General features: G+C 50.0%; 1 protein-coding gene across 1 annotated transcript in view; it reads left to right on the forward strand.

Moving 5' to 3' along the window:
* The window catches only part of TMEM120B (transmembrane protein 120B), a 42,470-nt gene that overhangs the window by 17,823 nt on the left and 6,468 nt on the right, over positions 1-18,179 (forward strand). The window contains exons 2-6 of the mRNA XM_044244338.1: positions 1,393-1,511; positions 2,360-2,476; positions 6,431-6,490; positions 7,157-7,252; positions 12,623-12,712. Of these exons, the coding sequence (XP_044100273.1) occupies positions 1,393-1,511; positions 2,360-2,476; positions 6,431-6,490; positions 7,157-7,252; positions 12,623-12,712 (482 nt within the window). The remainder of the gene's footprint in view (positions 1-1,392; positions 1,512-2,359; positions 2,477-6,430; positions 6,491-7,156; positions 7,253-12,622; positions 12,713-18,179) is intronic.

The raw sequence follows: 18,179 nt of genomic DNA on the forward strand, positions 1-18,179 counted from the left end.
TTGTGATCTGTCTGTCAAATAAATAAAAATCTTTAAAATAAATAAATACAAAGAGAAAGTTATGTAAAAGACATGATTTTCCTCTCCGGGGACCCAGGAAGGAGAGAGTGAGGGTGCTGTGTGAATTCAGGGGACAGGCTCTCTCATCTCGGGTTCAGGGGAGACTTGCTCACAGTGTTCTTTGATGTTGCTCCTAATTGTTACGTGTTCACTTCATTGCCTTCGATTCTTTATTTTCTGTCTTGACTGTCCTATCTAGAGACCCCGCTTGGCAGATATCTGGAGACCCCGTTTAGGCTCTGACCTCATCCTTTGACTATCCCCTTTTTCTCTCCCTGGTAAATACATTTCTCCCCACTCAAGAAAACAGACACTTTAAATATGTTCCTTGGGTTATTGTTTTTAATTTCATGGTCCCTGTCCCTCATATTGTTTCCTCCAAATTGTTGGTGCTTGCTTGTCTTAGATTATCAGAACACTGGGGGGAAGGGCTTGTTTCTGAGCATATGGCGGAATGTTGGGGGAGTTGCGCTGGGGCAGCAAGATTAAGAAATTAAGTTAATGTGTTCATTCTCCTTGCCTTGAGGTGAAGTCTCTTGTATTTCCCCAGGCCTTGCGGTCCTGAGTGGTTATTTCCAGAGCCTGGGGTAGGGAGGGCTGGCTCTAAGGGAACAGGTGTGTCCTTTTCTTAGTTGGCTTAGCAAAAGCTCTCTTCATTGCCAGGATCAGAAACCCAACTCAGACTGGCCTAAGTGAAAAGGAGTCTCTGCGTCATATCATCAAGAGCGTTACATTTCAGACCTGGTTAGATCTAAGGGCTCAGTTGATGGTGAGAATTCTGTCTCGTACTGCATTGCAATTCTGTTTTCCTGTTTGGCTTCATTGGCTCAGCAGCCCCGGGTGTACTTTCTCCCAGATTAGCAAACCCAGAAGAAGGAGGGGGTTTCTAAACCAATAATTCTAAACCAGAGTCCCAGGGCTGACTCTCATTGGCCCAGCTTGAGCCATGTGTCTGCTGCCTCTGAACCAATCAGTGGCTAGGGCATTGGAGGATACTGATTGGCCAGGCGTGGATCACATGACTGCTGTTGACACGGAGACTCTTGACTCCTGGACCAAGTAGAGGTTGACAAGAGTTCGCTTCTCAGAGGCATAGTTGGCTGCTGTTGCCATTATTTCCTACCTGGGTAGGAAAAAACCGCGAGTTTCTTACAGAATTGCTATGCCGTGCTGCGTTCCCCAATTCCCGTGCTAGTTGTCTAAGCCACCTCTCTGATCGTAGTAGTTGTATCATCTTAGCTCTCAAACCGACTTCCACGGTCATGTCCGGCTGTGCAAAACCACCCACTCACACTCTCCCGTACACTCTGCTCGGGCCCCTCCATCCCTCAGGAGACCCACAGGATCTACAAGCAGAAGCTGGAGGAGCTGACCTCGCTCCAGACTTTGTGTAGCAGCTCCATCAACAAGCAGAAGACGCGCCTGAAGGACTTGAAGCACACACTCCAGAGGTAGGCGAGGCTGAGCTCCTCGGGTTTTAAGGGACAGAAACCCAGCTCAAAGCTGGCTGAAGCAGAGAATGGAAATTTTAATGGAAAAAAAAACAGCAGTCGCTTCAGACATCACTGGATCTTGGGGTCGAAAGATGTTTTTAGGAATCTGTTTGTTTTTCCCCCCTTTCTAAATCCTGCCTTCCTCTAGATTGGCTTCACGCTCAGGCTGACTGCCCCCTTATGGTCACCCAGGTGGCCTCCAGCAGTGCCCAACTTATATTTTCCAGATATAAGTCTCCAGTCTTCCTTCCTCTTCGTTGGGTTACCCCAGGAGAATAACTTGTTTTTCAGTAAAAGTTCTGGGTGTGATCCTAATTGGCTGGAATTGGTCACGTGTTCATTTGTAAACCAATCACTGAGACTCTGGTTAGGCAGTACTGGGTCATGTGCTCAGTTCATGGACCTGGGGGACGGAAGAGCCTTACTGGAACCATATAGAGGGAGAAAGAGGATGAGAGGTAGTTTCCTGGAAGAAAGTTGCTGTAGGTCTTTGGTGTAGGTGGTAGGAAGTCTGGGATCCCCAGGGGGAAATACTTAAGCTCATGACTTAGTTCGGTTCTTAAGGCCACGATCATATGTTCACCTCCCAGTCCTCATGTCTTCATGGTTTGGAAAGTGCTTTCATTCCCCCACAGGTGAAGGAGTCCAATGGGTGCTGTGATCCCCAGGCAGGCAAGGAGACTGATTGAGGTTGTAAGAAGCATCGAGATAGAAAGATGGGAGGGCAGGGTCCAGAGCTCCCACATTCTTCCTCCAGTCTGAGTAACACCCCTGCTTCTCCTGTGCCCACATCTCTGACTGAACAGGTACAGGAAGCATGCCAGCCGGGAGGAGGCAGAGCTCATTCAGCAGATGAGTGCCAACATCAAGGAACGGCAGAACGTCTTCTTCGACATGGAGGCCTACCTGCCCAAGAAGAATGGGTAGGACCCCTGCTGTGGGCAGATGCCCAGGCCTAGCGTACCTGGTCTGGTGACTCCTACCTCCCTGCTAGGGCTTGAGGTTGAGGGGAAAGAAGGGAAGCAAGGGCAGGAAGAGAAGGAGGCTTCCTCATACATTCCTCCATGGAACAGGAGGGGATCTCAGAAGACCTTTTGTGAGAAACCACATACAAGATCTGGTTTCCGGCACCTGCTGCATGCCTGGTCTCACCTGAGGTGAAGAGGAAAGATGTTTTCTCCCAAAGAACAAACATTTATTCTATTTTATTTTAAAGATTTTATTTATTTATTTGACAGAGACAGAGATCACAAGTAGGCAGAGAGGCAGGCAGAGAGGGGGGGGAAAGCAGGCTCCCTGCTGAGCAGAGAGCCCGATTCGGGGCTTGATCCTAGGACCGTGAGATGAGACCCAAGCTGAAGGCAGAGGCTTCACCCACTGAGCCACCCAGGTGCCCCCACTGGTTTTATTTTTATTTTAAATTCCAGGATAGTTAACAAACAGTATCGTGTTATTTTCAGGTGTACAACAGAGTGATTCAAGACTTCCGTATGTCACCCAGTGCTCATCTCAACAAGGGCACTCCATCATCCCCGTCACCTAGTTCACCCCTCCCGAGCCCCCTCCCCTCTGGTAACCATCAGTTCTCTGCACTTAAGAGTGTGTTTGTTGGTTTCTCTCTCTCTCTCTCTCTCTCTTTTTTCTTTTTTTTCCTTTGAGAACAAACATGTATTGAGTGCCTGCTGTATGCCTAGCCTTGTGCTGGGAGCTCTTGTATTGTCTACAGCTTGGTGAGTCAGACCCAGGTACCCAAATTCTACAAGGTTCAAAGACATTAGGGGGGTGTTCTGCTCAGGCGGCTTAGCCCAGATTTGGATGTGAACATTCTTCCTCCTTTGGAGAAGTCCATTTCTCCATGGAACTTTTGGAGAAGTTCCAGAGTGAGATCGGACAGTGTTCTATCAGAACCCGAGGTAGGCTGCTAAGTGCACTCCCATCCCTTCCCTGTGGCCCTTTCTCCCGGTTTTGCCTAAGCGCTGAATCAGAGCCCTTGGTCAGGAGGCTTACTAGTTCTTTTACACTTGAAGCCATTCCTCTTGGCTTCTCCTCTTGTGCCACAGGAAAAACTCCCTGAGTTGGGTGGGAAGGAAGCAGGCTCCCCACTGAGCAGAGGGCCCCATGTGGGGCTCGATCCCTGGACCCTGAGATCATGACCTGAGCAGAGGCAGAGGCTTTAACCCACTGAGCCACCCAGGCGCCCCTCCCATGACCCTTTTTTACAGAGCAACCCAGGTCCACTTTCCCAGCTCCAGCCTCATCAGTCCTCTGCATATTTTGTGACAGTTGGAAATCTTTGGATTACAAATGACAGAAAGCCCAACTCAGAGTGCTTACAAAAAAATGGGCAATTTATTGGCTCATGTAACCTCAAGGTGCAGATGTGGCTGCAGGTCTGGCTGGATCCTGCTGCTCAAATGATACTGTTAGGCTCTGTCTCTCCATGAGCTTTCCTTTTATTCCCTTTGCCATGTGTGTCTTGCTCTTAGGGAGACTTTCTCTACAAGCTGGCCCCAGGCGCTCTGGGTTTGCATTCTGCCAGCTTAGCAATTCCAGCAGAGAAAGCCTCTTTGTTTTTTTGTAGTTCTGGGAAAAGTCCCAGGACTGAGTCTCATTGGCCTGAGACCATTGTGTCACATGACCATCATTGACCCAATCAGGAGGATGCAGTGCTTTGGTTGGCTAAGGCTGGGTCATATGCTTTCCCCCGGGACCTGGAGGGGAAAAGAGATTCTCCAAAGGGAAATGGCACTGCTCTTTCAGGAAGTAGGGCCTGTATCTCTAGGCGGGGGCGGTGGTGGGGTGGTGGTGGGGGATTGAAGTTCTTTTTACATCTCTGTTCCAGTGACATCAGACCAGAAATGCCCCTAGAATTTATTCAGAGCTAGAAAGACACTTCTGTTTGCTTTTCTCCTCTCAGCCTTCTACTCGCCTTTCAAAGCCCAGTTCAAATGTTACCAACTTGGTGAAGCCATTCCAAAGACCCCCTCCTCCCTCTGTAGAATTAAACCCTTCCTCCCCTGAGATTTTGTAACTCTTTACTTGCATCTTTATTAGTGCCATTAGAGTACAGGCTATTGTAACAAAAGCCCAATGATATGGGGGCTCAAACAAGGGGGAGGTTTCTCTTCTCATACACAGCAGTCCAGAGCTGAGGGGACCAAGAGTGGCGGGCTCATGGGGTCATCTAGGGACTCGGTGCTTCCATCTCCAGCTCGCTGGTTCACCACCCTTCAGGGACTTGTCCTCACCTACGCGGCCAAAGCTGGCTCTCACCGTCACATCTCCAGGGAGCGGAGGGCAAGCAGATACCCTTTAGAAAAAAAAAGTTTGCTGTTTCCTGGGAAAGCCAAAAACATACTTATTCTATAATCTAGAAATTCCACTCCTGTCTGCACAGCCAATGGAAATGAGTGCTTCTGGCCTCCAGTAGACATGTATAAGAAGGTCAACAGCAAATAATCCAGACACAAAAGGTCCCATGTTGCAAGAGTCTTTTTTTAAGTGAAATGTCCAGAATAGGCAAATCCATACATGTGCAATAGATAGTGGTTGCCAGGTGCTGTGGGAGGGCGGAAAGGGAGTGACTGCTGATGGGTATGGGCTTTTTTTCGGGATGACGAAAATGGTCTAGAATTGGGGCGCCTGGGTGGCTCAGTGGGTTAAAGCCTCTGCCTTTGGCTCAGGTCAGGATGCCAGGGTCCTGGGATCAAGCCCTGCATCGGGCTCTCTGCTCGGCAGGGAGCCTGCTTCTCCGTCTCTCTCTGCCTGCCTCTTTGCCTACTTGTGATCTCTGTCTGTCAAATAAATAAATAAAATCTTGAAAAAAATGATATAGAATTAAGTAATGGTGATGTTGCTGTACAATGTTGTGAATATACTGGAAACCATGAAGTTGTGGGCATGAAAAGGGTGATGTTACAGGGATCCCTGGTGGGCTCAGTCGGAAGAGGATGCAACTTTTGATCCTCAGGGTTGTTCGAATCCCATGAGGGGTGTAGAGATCACTTAAATAAATAAATAAAGATTTTTTTTTTTTTTTTTTAAGAATGATGTTATGGTATGTGAATTACATCTCAGTTAGAAAAAAAAAAAAAAGCTGTTCATAGCAGTGTATTTCTATTAGCCAAAAACTGAAGACAACTTAAGCGTGTATTGGTAGTAGAATGGATAAATAAGTTGTGGGGTGTCCACTCAGGGGAACACTATACACAGACAATGTGGGTGAACCTCCCAGACATAGTATTGAGGGAAAGAAGCCAGGCATAAAATATACTGTAGGTATACCTATAAATATATTGAAGGTTATACTTCAGCTTTAAAAAAGAACCCTTTCTGGGGCACCTGGGTGGCTCAGTGGGTTAAAGCCTCTGCCTTTCGCTCAGGTCATGATCTCAGGGTCCTGGGATCGAGTCCCGCATTGGGCTCTCTGCTCAGCAGGGATCCTGCTTCCCCCTCTCTCTCTGCCTGCCTCTCTGCCTACTTGTGATCTCTGTCTGTCAAATAAATAAACAAAATCTTAAAAAAAAAAGAACCCTTTTTAAATTGACCTAGAGATTGTAGAGATTGTACACATTCCATCACCTCATTGGCTGGAACTCAGTCCCATGCTCACACGAGCTGCATGGGTGCCTGGGAAATCTGGTCTCTAAGCCAGCTAAGATGGGGGGAAATGGTTTAGTCATGACTGCATGTGTCACAGTTGTCTCATTCTCTAGTTAGTCTTTATTCTCCATGTGAGAATCTTTTCTGCTGAGTTTAGCATGCTATTTTCTAACATCAGTGCTCAAGGCATGCTTATTGTTTGAATGTTTTTGGTTGGGGCCCATTCCTAGGGCTGGTAAGGAAAGAGTCAACTCTCACCAGTGCTTTCCTTCCAGACTCTACTTAAATCTTGTCCTTGGCAATGTGAATGTGACCCTTCTCAGCAACCAGGCCAAGTAAGTATCTCTGACCCCCGCCCGACTTTAGGGAATCCAGGAATTTTGCCCTTTCGACTTAGAAGAAATTAACTAGCTAGAATTTTTGTGTGAATAAAAAAAATTTATAGTGTGGGCTGTGGCCCTTGGTCTTTCTGACACTCTCCTGCTCAGGGAGGAGACCACCTTGGGAGCGTTCCTTCCTTCTTTTCCTGCAGTCAGTACATTGGGTGAGCAGAACTGCCACTCTCCCGTGAGAAACGGTCCCTGCTCCGTTCCACCCCTCATCACACACGGTTCTCCTGGGAAGCAAGCAGTGCTGTCCACCTGAGATCAGTCAGTCCCAGGGGCGGTCGAAGTGTGGCATTTCTGCTGCCGTAGCTGATTAGGGAGGAGCCCTTCTCCACGCCCTGCCCATCCCCATCACCAGCCCAGAGACCTACCCCAGGAGCCCAGGGACATGGGAAGCTTTGCTCATCTGTCCTCTTTGTCTCATTGACCATCACCATTCACTCAAGGCCAGAGCTTTCCTTTAGTGGGATCACGAGGTTCCTGTGGGCAGTGGCTGATGGTAGGCAGAGGATCTGATGGTGCTGAGGATTGTGTCCCCAGACGGGATACGGTTATATTATTGTTAACTATAGTAATAGTTACGTGACCTTTCCTGGGGGGTGTCTGTCACTGCAGATTTGCTTACAAGGACGAGTATGAGAAGTTCAAGCTCTACCTGACCATCATCCTGCTCCTAGGGGCTGTGGCCTGTCGATTTGTCCTCCACTACAGGTAACAGGAAACGTCGTGTGTGTAAGTTTGGTGGGGGCTGGGGGGGGCTCTCTCCTGCATCTGCAGTGTTTGGGCGATTGTAGGTAGAGAAGAGCCTTTTCTCACACGGAACAGCAGTCCTGTCTACTCGACATCCGTCCAACAAATACCTACTGAACCACTACTGGAGAGACCTTATAACAAGGAGTTAGGAAAGAGCTCAGTGGCACAGCCACACAATGGAATATTATTCCGATAATAAGTAGGAATACAGTAGTGACACATACTACAACATGGGATCTGACAATGTTATGTTCAGTGAAAGAAGCCAGTCGCGTATTGTATGATTCCACTTATATGAAATATCCGAAACAGGTGAATTGATAGAGGCAGAAAGCAGATTAGTGGTCAGGAGCTGGTGGGGATGGGTGATGGGAATGGGTGCTGTTGATGAGGAAGGGGTTTCTTTTGGAGTGAAGAGAATATTCCAGAATTAGATAGAGGCAATGAATGTATAGCTCTGTGAATATACTAAAAAGTAATGAATTAGGCACTTTGAGAGGGTGAATTTTTTGGTATGTGAGTTATGTTTCAGTTATAAAAAGAGAAAGCAAGAAAAAAGGAAAGGAAGAAGGGAAGGAAGAAAAGAGAAAAAAGAAAAAAAAGCCTGCCTGGGTTTGAATCCTGGCTTTGGGACTGACTGGCTGTTACCATGAGCAGGTTCCCTCCAGGAGCCTCAGTCTCCCCATCTGTAAAGCGGGGGTGACACCAGACTTTGTTAGCACTGTGTGCGGAGGGCTCTGCCAGGCGCCAGCCCCTACTTCTGGAGCAGGAGGAAGCCACGTGGCTCTGAGAGGCTGAAGGCCAGTGCCTCAGGGGGTTTCATTCCTCCCCCGGCCCTGGGTTTTGTGCCTCGAGGGGAGGCAGCAGAGTACAGCTTGGGCATCTGGCCCGTGTGTCAGACTTATTTGCTGGCAAGGGCTTGGCTGGGAGTTGGGTTTCTGGTCTGGCCACTTGAATGTCCAGACAAAGCCTCTTTTAGGTCCTGGGCCCGTGCCTGCCTACTGCCTTGGGCTGGCCTGTTTCCCCAGAGGCTAAAGGCTGCATGCATCGGCACTGCCTGCTCACATGCCCCTCGGGAAGGGAGACACGTTCTCCATGTGCAGCCAGATTCCCTGGCGCTGGCAGATCTGGGGCCCTCAAAGGGCAAACCTGTGGTTGGTTCTAAAGTTCAGCGAGAGCCTGGCTCTCTCAGCTTCTCCGTCTCCCTGTCCCTTTCTGTATTCATTTCCCGGGGCTTGTATAACAAAGCTCCACAAACTGGTTGGCTTGGGACAACAGAAATCTATTCTCACACAATACTAGAGGCCAGAAGTCTGAAATCAAGGTGTTGGTGGGACCATGCTCGCTCTGAAGGCTATAGGGGAAGGTCCCATCTTGCCTCTTCCAGCCTGAGGGCTGCCAGCTTCCTTGGCCTTCCTCGGCTTAAAGCTGCTTCCCACCACTCTCAGCCTCCTGTGCCTCAATCTTGTCACGTAGTCCCCTTCCCTGTGTGTCCCTGTGTTTGTTTCATGGCCTTCTCGGGAGGACACCAGTTTGATTCAGGGCCTACCCTAACCTGTTATGACCTTGTCTTAACTAATTAAATTTGCAAAAATACTGTTTCCAAATGTCATATTCTGAGGTCCTGGGTGGACGTGAATTTTGAGGCAACACTAGTATACCTTCCGTGGGTTAAAAATAGGATGGGGGAGGGAGGCTGGACAGGCAGCTCCTCTCTGTTCTGCCTTCAGGGAAGTCTGTCCTGCTGTGTGACCTTGGGCAAACCTAACCTCTCCCCACCTGGGTTTCTTCACACACAAAATGAGGGTAACGGGAGCTCCTTAGTAGGATGGCTGAGAGGACCGGATAGGTTCTATTTGCAGTCTTTATTTTTTATTTTTTTAGATTTTATTTATTTATTTGACAGAGAGAGAGATCCTAAGTAGGCAGAGAGAGGGGGGCGGGAAGCAGGCTCCCTGCTGGGCAGAGAGCCCGATGTGGGGCTCCATCCCAGGACCCTGGGATCATGACCTGAGCCGAAGGCAGAGGCTTAACCCACTGAGCCACCCAGGCGCCCCTATTTGCAGTGTTTACAGTAGTGCCTGGCACTTAAGTGCCATCTGAGTGTGAGCAGTTGTGATCGCTGCCAGCATTTTGCGCTAAGGCCGGGCAGGCTGGATGAGACCGCCGCTTAATGTCCAGTGCATCCAAGGAGCAGGATTCTCTTTCCTTACTCTCGCCCCCTTGGGATGGTTTCCTTGCCGGGGGCCCCACAGAAAGGCCCTTCTACCTAGAGGTCCAGGTCTGCCCTCACAGATTGTGTGACCTTGAGTAGAGCCCTTGCTCTCTCTCCGTCTGCTTCCTGTCTTTCCCGTGGCCACAAGACATCTGCCCGTGCTGTCCTTGGGAGGTTTTGGTGAGGCTGCTGGAGAGTGCGATGCCTCTTTCTTCTGCCTTCAGGCCTGGAGGCTGGATCTAGTTAGTACTGTTCTCTGTCAGGATTTGGTTTTAAAGCTGCAGGAAAAAGGTGGTTGGAGTTAAGCTCAGGTTAGTTGGGGCTTGGTTTTGGATCTCACTCCGGGGCAGCTCGCTTCCTCTCCCTGGGCCTCAGTGTCCTCATCTGTAAAATGGGAAGTTGTCCTGTCTTGTTGTGTGTCTCCCAGAGGCAACCCCAAGACAAGCATTTGAGTACCAGTAGTCTTTCAGAGGTGATCCCAGGAAACATTGGTAGGAGAATGGGAAGTAAGACAGGAGGTGCTCCCCTGTAGGCATCTGGAGAACTGGGGGACAGCATGGAACATGCCTCATTTACCCACTTGAGGGACGAGGGAGCAAGGGTATTTATCTTCCAGCTGCTGTTGGTTAGGGGAGTTGAGGACCGCTTCCAGAGGGCAGCAGTTCCCCCTGGCCCCGACCTGCCTCTCACACCAGCGGGGCTGAGAAAGCCAGGCATGCCAGGAACGGCAGGGTCTGGCTGTCAGGAGCTCTGTCAATGGGCGCAGATGCGGTTGGTTAAGTGCATCTGTCACAGGAAGCCATCTTGTAGGGTTGGACGAGGATTCAGAGAGATCGTCCACATGAAATGCCTGCAGCGTTGCAAGTTCCCAGTAATTAGAGCTGGCCTGGCGTGGCCCGACTCACGGTCCCGAAGAGGTGCGTGTTCTAATCCCCAGAATCTGCAAATGTGTGACCTTGCTTGGCACAACATCTCTGCAGATAGATTAAGTGAAGGAACTTGAGAAGAGATTTTCCTGGATTATTCAGTAAGTCCAGGGATGCTTATAAGAGGGAGGTTTGAAGGTCAGAGTCGGAGATGGAAACGTGATGCCACAAAACAAGGAATGCAGGAGTGTCTAGAAGCCGGCCCAGGTCAACAAGGGCACTCTCCCCAAGAGCCTCCGGAAGGAACCCAGCCCTCCCCATTTCAGACCTCCAACCTCCAAAACTATAAGAGAATAAATGTGTGTTGCTTTCAGCCACTAATTCTTTTGTTACAGCTGCAACAGGGAGCTCATACACTCAAGCACCTCAAGCATTTCTCTGAAGTGCTGGGGCCATAAAACCTTACTTTTACTCCCCTCTCTATGGAGAAGGTGTAGGAAAGGCCCAGCGAGAAACATTCTGGTAACCACAGCTCACGACTCACTATTGGGCCTGCCTACTGCCTGAAGGGGAGCTCGGAAGTCAGTGTCTGAGTGACCCTCTGCCCTGGGGAGGCCCTCCCCCTCCCAACACCCCTTTCAAGTCAAGTAGGCTTTTGATTTCCTCAGAACTCAGCATCTGAGACTCATTTCTCAGGCTTTGGGTACTCTGTGATCCTTCCCAGAGTTACAGCGGGGACTGCAGGGAGCCCTTCCTATGCCCCAGGCCCCGTTCCCCATGCTTCCTGGGTTAAACTCCCGCCTACGCGGGAGCTGCTGTCACTCTCCCGCTTCAGTGCAGGAGTGATCGCACGGGAGAGTCACCGACTTGCCCCTCATCCCACAGCTCGGAAGAGGCAGAACTGGGATTTGAACTCAGGCCCTGTGCTTCCAGAGTCTGTTCCTGGCCCTCCCAGGGCAATGGTTCCTGGCCCTCCACAGGCGATGGCTCAGGAGGGCTTGGGGTTGAAAGTCTGTCATCTGTGACCACAGAACAGGGTGACATCGCTTAAAAGCCAACCTTCCAACTTCAGCTCTTACTGTTTGAGTCCTACCTTTCCATTTCCCTCCCAGGTTTATTGTAATTGTCCCCGTTCGGGGAAATGGAGGAGATGGGGAGTTTCTCCCTCCCTGGTGCAGGTGGATACCCCCCCCTCCCCACAGTCGTGAAAGGATTTGTCTAGCACTGGAAAGGACAGAGGGGCTTCCCTTTGGGTTGGAAGCTAGAGCCTCCATTAGAGTCAGTGGTAGGGGAGGTTCCGAGGGGCTGTCTGTTATGGGCTCTGCCCCGGGACCCTTCACCCAGCCATACTCAGGTAGGGGGTCAGCCCACGAATCTCACAGCGAAGCTGAGGCCAGGGCAGTGGTGAGGGGAGGTCTCTGGTGAGGTCACATGCCATGTGTCTGCCAGCTCTCCGCTCTGAACCGGGCACAGCACTGGCTCCAGCCCCTCTGTGCTGTCCTAAGGCCTCTCTGCCCAGCTTTGGGCCACGAGACTGCAGAGGAGGCAGGGGGTTCTTAATTCATCTTACAGACCATTCGGGCCATAAGCATTTTTTTGTGGGCACTGGGGTGGCTCAGTCATTAAGCGTCTGCCTTTGGCTCGGGTCATGATCCTAGGGTCCTAGGATTGAGCCCCATATGGGGCTCCCTGCTCAGCGGGCAGCCTGCGTCTCCCTCTCCCATTCCCCCTGCTTGTGTTCCCTCTCCTGCAGTGTCTCTCTCTGCCAAATAAATAAAATCTTTAAAAAAAAAAAGAATTCTTTTGTAAGTGCAACAAAGTTTATAGATCTTTTAAGGGGAAGGAAGGGAATTGACGTTTGTAAATTACACTTACACTGTAGACAGTTGAAGACACTCAGTTTTCTGCTTGAAGTCCTCCTGATGCTCTTCCACCAAAAATTTTACATCAGACAGTAAGAACGTAGAAGGGAACGAGGGTGTCCCAGTGCTCAGGGAAGGGACAAAACCTCAGCTAGAACCTTAAAAGCAAGCAGGATTCTGGCAGAAAGGTGAGGAGGGGGACAGGCAGGCTAGGTGGCAGCCACGCTTACTCTGTCTTCTGCAGGATGGGGTTGGGGGCGGGGGTTGTTCCCAGAGTCAGCCTGATTTGCTGTTCTGGGGGAGACGGGGCGGGGGGGGGGGCTGGTGAGCGCCATCCATGGTTCTCATGCCTGCGCTCCTCCCCGGGACTGTTTTTTTCCATCAGGGTGACAGACGAAGTTTTTAACTTCCTGCTGGTGTGGTATTACTGCACCCTGACAATTCGAGAAAGTATTCTCATCAGCAATGGCTCAAGGTAATTGGGGGCCCGGTTTTGCGGGGGGCATTCGGGGAGCTAAAGGGAGGTCTGTCATGGAAGGGATGCATGTGAGGGCTGGCACCCTCAGCCCATATTCCCCTTCCTCCGGGGAGGGGCAGGGTGTCCCTGACTGCCCCAGGGTGGAGGAAAACCATGTCTGCTGTGTGGGGCCACCTTCTGTGGTCTCCTGCTTACCAAGAACTCTAACTCAGAGAGGTTTAACACAACAGAAAACTGGTTTTCTCCTCTCAAGGAACAGGTCCGCTGGGACTGACTTCAGGTCAGGCTTAATCCAGGTGTTTAAACAATGGCATCAGGATCCCCTTTCTCTCCATCCCTCCCTTCTGCCTTCTGTGATGCTGTCTTCATTCTCAGGCTCCATGCAAAGGCATCCCGGAGCTCTGGGCCCACGTCTTTTATTTCTAGCATTCCCAGCAAAATAGGGCACCTTGCTGTTTTCCAAGAGTCTCACTGAGTCCCATTGGCGCCTGCTGAATCCTGTGCCTGTCTCTGAACCCATCACTGTGGTCAGAGAATGCACAACTCTGACCGGTAAGGCTTGAGCCTCGTGCCTGCCCCTGCAAGCCACCATCAGAAGCCCAGGAGCTGAATGTCAAGGGGACAGTGGGTGGGTCCCCAGAGGAAAACTGAGATAGTGTCGTTAGAAGGATGAATGGATCATGGTGACAAGAGTAGGTGGTCCCCCACAGGGAGATGGGGACCATGGAGGACAGGTAGTGAGGGTCTTGGTTCAAACCTGCCTTATTACACAGGCAGTGCTAAGGAGGAAGACAGCCAAGCTGGGAATGAGGGTTCCTGAGTTCTAGTCCCACGGCTGTTGCTGAGTGGCTCTGTGACCCCGGGCAACTGAAGTCCCCTCCCTGGGCTATTTTACAGCCCCATGGGGACATGTGCCTCAGCATTGCTAAGTGACTGAAGGCACAGTTGGGGGTGTCCCCACCTCTGAGGGGCTGCAAATATGAGGAGCCCTGCTCTTTTGTCATTCTCCTTTCTACCCTACCTTTCTCTGAGCTGAGAGTCTTGGGGCCCAGTTAAGACCCATGATTTGCCACCTGTGGGACCCATTTTCCATAGGTCTGATTTCCTTTCTGGGGTAAGTTGTTTCATCTCTGTGTACCAAGCTTGTCCCTGTTTTTCCCTGAAACAGGAGGTGACAACCTCCCAGCCCCTCCCTGCTTCCTCCCTCTTGGGCGCTAGTAAGGAACGTCATGAACTGTGTATTTAAGATTGGGGGTGTCTGCAAACCCCTAAATAATTTGCCACCTTTTCACTTTTCTGCCCAGTGGTCTCTTATGGCAGATCCCTGCCCTGCCGGGCCTTAACCTGAAGGTAGAGCCCAGAGGTAAGGACCAGGGGCCCAGCGATTTTTTAGGTATGCAGCCCTGTAGCATGTAGCCCGTTAGAAAAGATCAGTGTTTCTCAAACAGCACTTATTCGTGACCTATCCTCGCCATTTTTGCCTTTTCCGTGTATCATCCGGATGATAATTTTCAACATTCTAAATCAACCTCCCTTTTTTTTTCTTTTTAACTTAAGTAAATACTAGTTTATTTTAAAAGGAAATTTTATTTCATCACTGTACGTGGAAAGCCAGCATCAGTTGCAGGAAAGAGGAAGTAGTATAAAAAATCTCCTTTTGTTTTCCTTCTATAACATATTGAAGTCAATTATTCTCACTTCCGGGAGGTTCTGAGCCTGAGGCCTGCTGTCTCTCCCTGTATGTACTTGTGTATAAAAAGGGAGATTAGTGGGCCTTGAGAGGCGTTAAAGAGATTCCTTGACTTAATCGGGAGACCAAAGAACTGAACAGATGACCTCTCACCACCTGGTTCAGTATCACAGAGTGTTAGGCTTGAGTGTCATCTAAAACTTGGTGGTACGCACCCCATGCTTTGGGAAACACTGAAGTAGAAAATCTTACCAAGGAAATAACATTCATAGTCTTCCTTAATTTTACTGAATAGTATCTTCCTGCTTTTGGGTGTCGTTGGAGGGAGCCAGGGTGGCAGGTAGTGGGGAGAGAGGGCCAGGGCAAATGGCAAGGACTCCTTGTCATAAATTCTCTAGCTGTTCCCATGAGCTTGCTGTCAGTCTTATAGTTTCATCCTTCTGATGGATTCATATTGTCTTCAGAGGCATGCCACATCTCTAACAATCACTAACACTTTAGTAAGAGTTACTCTTACTTTAGTAAGAGTTACTAAAGTTTACTTACTTTATTAAGAGTTACTCTGGTCAGCTCTTTATCTAGTGTGACGAGCTGTGTGTGGTGGGCATCTGTGGGGGGGGCAGTGTGTGGTGTGATTACTAGAGGGAAGGGAACAGGACTGAGCGGAGGTCCCTGCAAGTGTGGGGCACACCAGGAAAATGAGGAGGAGGACAGGGCCCTGGAGGTGGGGTAGAAGTGAAGTTCCAAAGCCAGACCTCGTGTGCCTAACACTTCAGCCTGTATCTGAAGTTGGAATTGTCCTGTTCTTCTGAGCCTGACTGCCTGCTTTGGCCTGGGGCAGGGGTTTGGATGTGGTGGGGGCTGGGGTCTGGAATGGGTGGGGTGGGCTTGGTGCTTTATCTTCTGGAAGGACTGGGAGCTGTAGCTCATTAGCTCAATGCAATAAGCAAATCAAGTTCCCTTGGAAATCCTGAAAATGAGGGAAACTGCCTGATAAGAGTAAATATGACGGGGGAACATAGATAGGCATACCTTGTCTAATTGCACTATGCAGGTATTGTGTGTGTGTGTTACAAATTAAATGTTTGTGACAACCTCGTGTACAGCAGGTCTGTTGGCGCCATTTTCCCAACAGCATTTGCTCATTTTGTGTCTGTCACATTTTGATAAATTCTTGCAGTATTTTAAACTTCTTCATTATTATTATATTTGTTATGATGATCTGAAATCAGTGATTACAATTTGCTGAAAGCCCAGATGATGGTTAGCATTTTTTAGCACTATTTTTTTTTTAAATTAAGGTATGTACATTGTTCTTCTAGACCTGCTATTTCACACTTACTAGACTACCGTATAGTGTAAACGTAACTTTGAGAGGCCCTGGAAAACCAGAAACTTCATTCGACTCGCTTTATCGCGACATTTGCTTTTATTCCCTGAAAGGGAAGCCACAGTATCTCTAAAGTGTACCTGTATATCAATGGTTCAAGGAGGTGCCAAGGGCTCACATAGTGTTAACCATCCTCCACCCTGATCTCTTGCCCCCACTTCGAAGCGCAGGCTTCTGGCAGCCCAGACCACCACCCCACCAGACTGACAGTCTCACAGGAAAAGAGTTCTTTCCTTCGCAGGTTGAGTTGTAATTTTGACACAAGATTTCTGATTGGCTCGGATGAGGTCACATGCTCATTCCTGAGCCAATCAGTGTGGCTGGGGAAGGGGATGCAGAGCCCTGGTTGGCTGGCTCTGAGTCACGTGCCCAGTTATATCACTCCCACTCCCCCTCAGCCACCCAGACTGAGTGTGGGGATGAGGTGGTTCACCCGGAGAAAGGCCTGACGTGCAACCAGAACGTAGCGGGTGGAGCGGAGGTGGGGTGATTGACAGAGAGGCAAAACAGCAGATGTCCTCTGCAGTTAGTTCTGGGCCAGAATAAATAATGAATCAGGGATCGTGTTTGCTTTTCTGGCCAGCCAGCCCATGGGAGCCTGCTTCCAACTGGCTATTAGAGGGGCCTTTCCTGGGATAAAGCCGTGTAGGGGCGGCCAGCAGGGAGGGATCCTCAGTGTGGAAGCCATTCCCCCATCTATCACGTGACCCGAAGCTCAAAGCCAGAAACAGTCTGTGGCTGCTGTGCCTCTGAGTGGTGCCCACGTGGCAAAGGTGTCCCGAAAGGAGGGCCGTGGTATGCTCGGGCACAATTCCCAGATAGCAGGCCGCGCTAGTCCCACACCGCAGCTGTGTGTACCACTCTTAATTGGTTGTCTGCTGTCTACTCATTACAATGCCCATAGGCTATGCAGGCTGTATTTCCGTGGCAAAACAGGCCCAAAGAGTGACCACTAATGGGTCCAGGTTTCTTCTGGGGTGATAAAAATGTCCTCAAATTTGAAAGTGCTCATGGTTGTTCAACTGTGTGAATGTACTAAAAACCGTTGACGTGTATAATTTAAATGGGGGAATTGTATGACATTTGAATTAAGTGACAGTAATATGGTTGCATAAACGTGTACAAAATCAGCTCAGCACCCTGGAGTGTGCAGATGGCTGAGGGGCTCGTGAATGCCGTGCCTCAATAACATACCAATTTTCACCCAGTAAGACTGGCTGAAATTTTAAAGCTTGGAATCTAGCACTGGTGAGAGTTTGAGGCACCCAGTTTGTACCGCCCCGTCCTTGGGAGGCAGGAGCCCCGCTGTTCCCAGGCTGTATTTGGCAAAGCAAATCACTGCCACATTGTGTTCCTTGAGCTCCGAGACAGGGGCTGGAGGAGGCCAGCAGAGGCCAGAGACAGACTCAAGGACTTTGAAGGGTAAGGGTTTGAGGGTCCAGCTTTCAGCCTAGGCTGGGACATTAACACGGAGGACGGGGTGACAACGAGCCTCCCTCCCCTGCTGTAGAATGAGAGCCCTCAGTTGGGGGAGTACCGGGTTCTGAAACCAGGGTTCCCACAGCCTCCGGACTAGACACATGGAGTCCAGGGCTGGGCAAGGGCCTGCTGCCGATGGGGGAGTGGATGAGCCCAGGGCATGAGCTCCCGGGGAGAAAGTGCGTCTGGGATGCTGAGATGCTGTGTGGGCACTCTGGCATTTCTCTGTGTCTGTGTGGGATAACAGGTATCTATAGCTTTGGGAGAGCGTGAATGTGTGTGTGTGTGTGCACGCGCATGTGTGCACGTATGCTGTGTTAATTCAACACACTGAGCACCTGCTCGGAGCCAGGTGTCACAGATACACCAATGAAGAACACAGACAAGACCCCAGCTCTCCTGATGTTTACATGTGAGTGGGGAAGAGGGGTCAGAGAACAAACCGAGGGGAAGAAATGAATACTTTCAGATAGTGGTAAGCCCCATGAAGAAAATAAAACCGGGCAGTGTGATCTAGAGTGGGGCTTCCTGGCTGTTATAGATAAGGTAGCCAGAGAAGGCCTTTCGGAGGAGGTGACAGTTGGTCCGAAACTTGAATTTGGACCAGGAGCCAGGCAGGCCAAGTTCTCAGAGCAGAGAGAACAGCAGTCTGAAGGCCCTGTTGGTCCCTGTGGGCTGCCGTAACAAATGACCACAGGCTGGACGGCTGAAAAGATAGAAATCTATTTTCTCACAGTTCCAGAGGCTAGAAGTTTAAAATCGAGGTGCCAGCCCCAGTGGTTTCTCCTGAGGCCTCTCCTTGGCCTGCAGATGCCACTGTGTCTTCGGGGAGCCGTTTCTCTGTGAGCGTACCCACCCCTGGTGTCTCCTCCCTGCACAGACACCAGCCCTGTTGGGTTAGGGCC

The sequence above is a fragment of the Neovison vison genome, chromosome 3, assembly GCF_020171115.1.
Source record: "Neovison vison isolate M4711 chromosome 3, ASM_NN_V1, whole genome shotgun sequence".
Lineage (NCBI taxonomy): Eukaryota > Metazoa > Chordata > Mammalia > Carnivora > Mustelidae > Neogale > Neogale vison.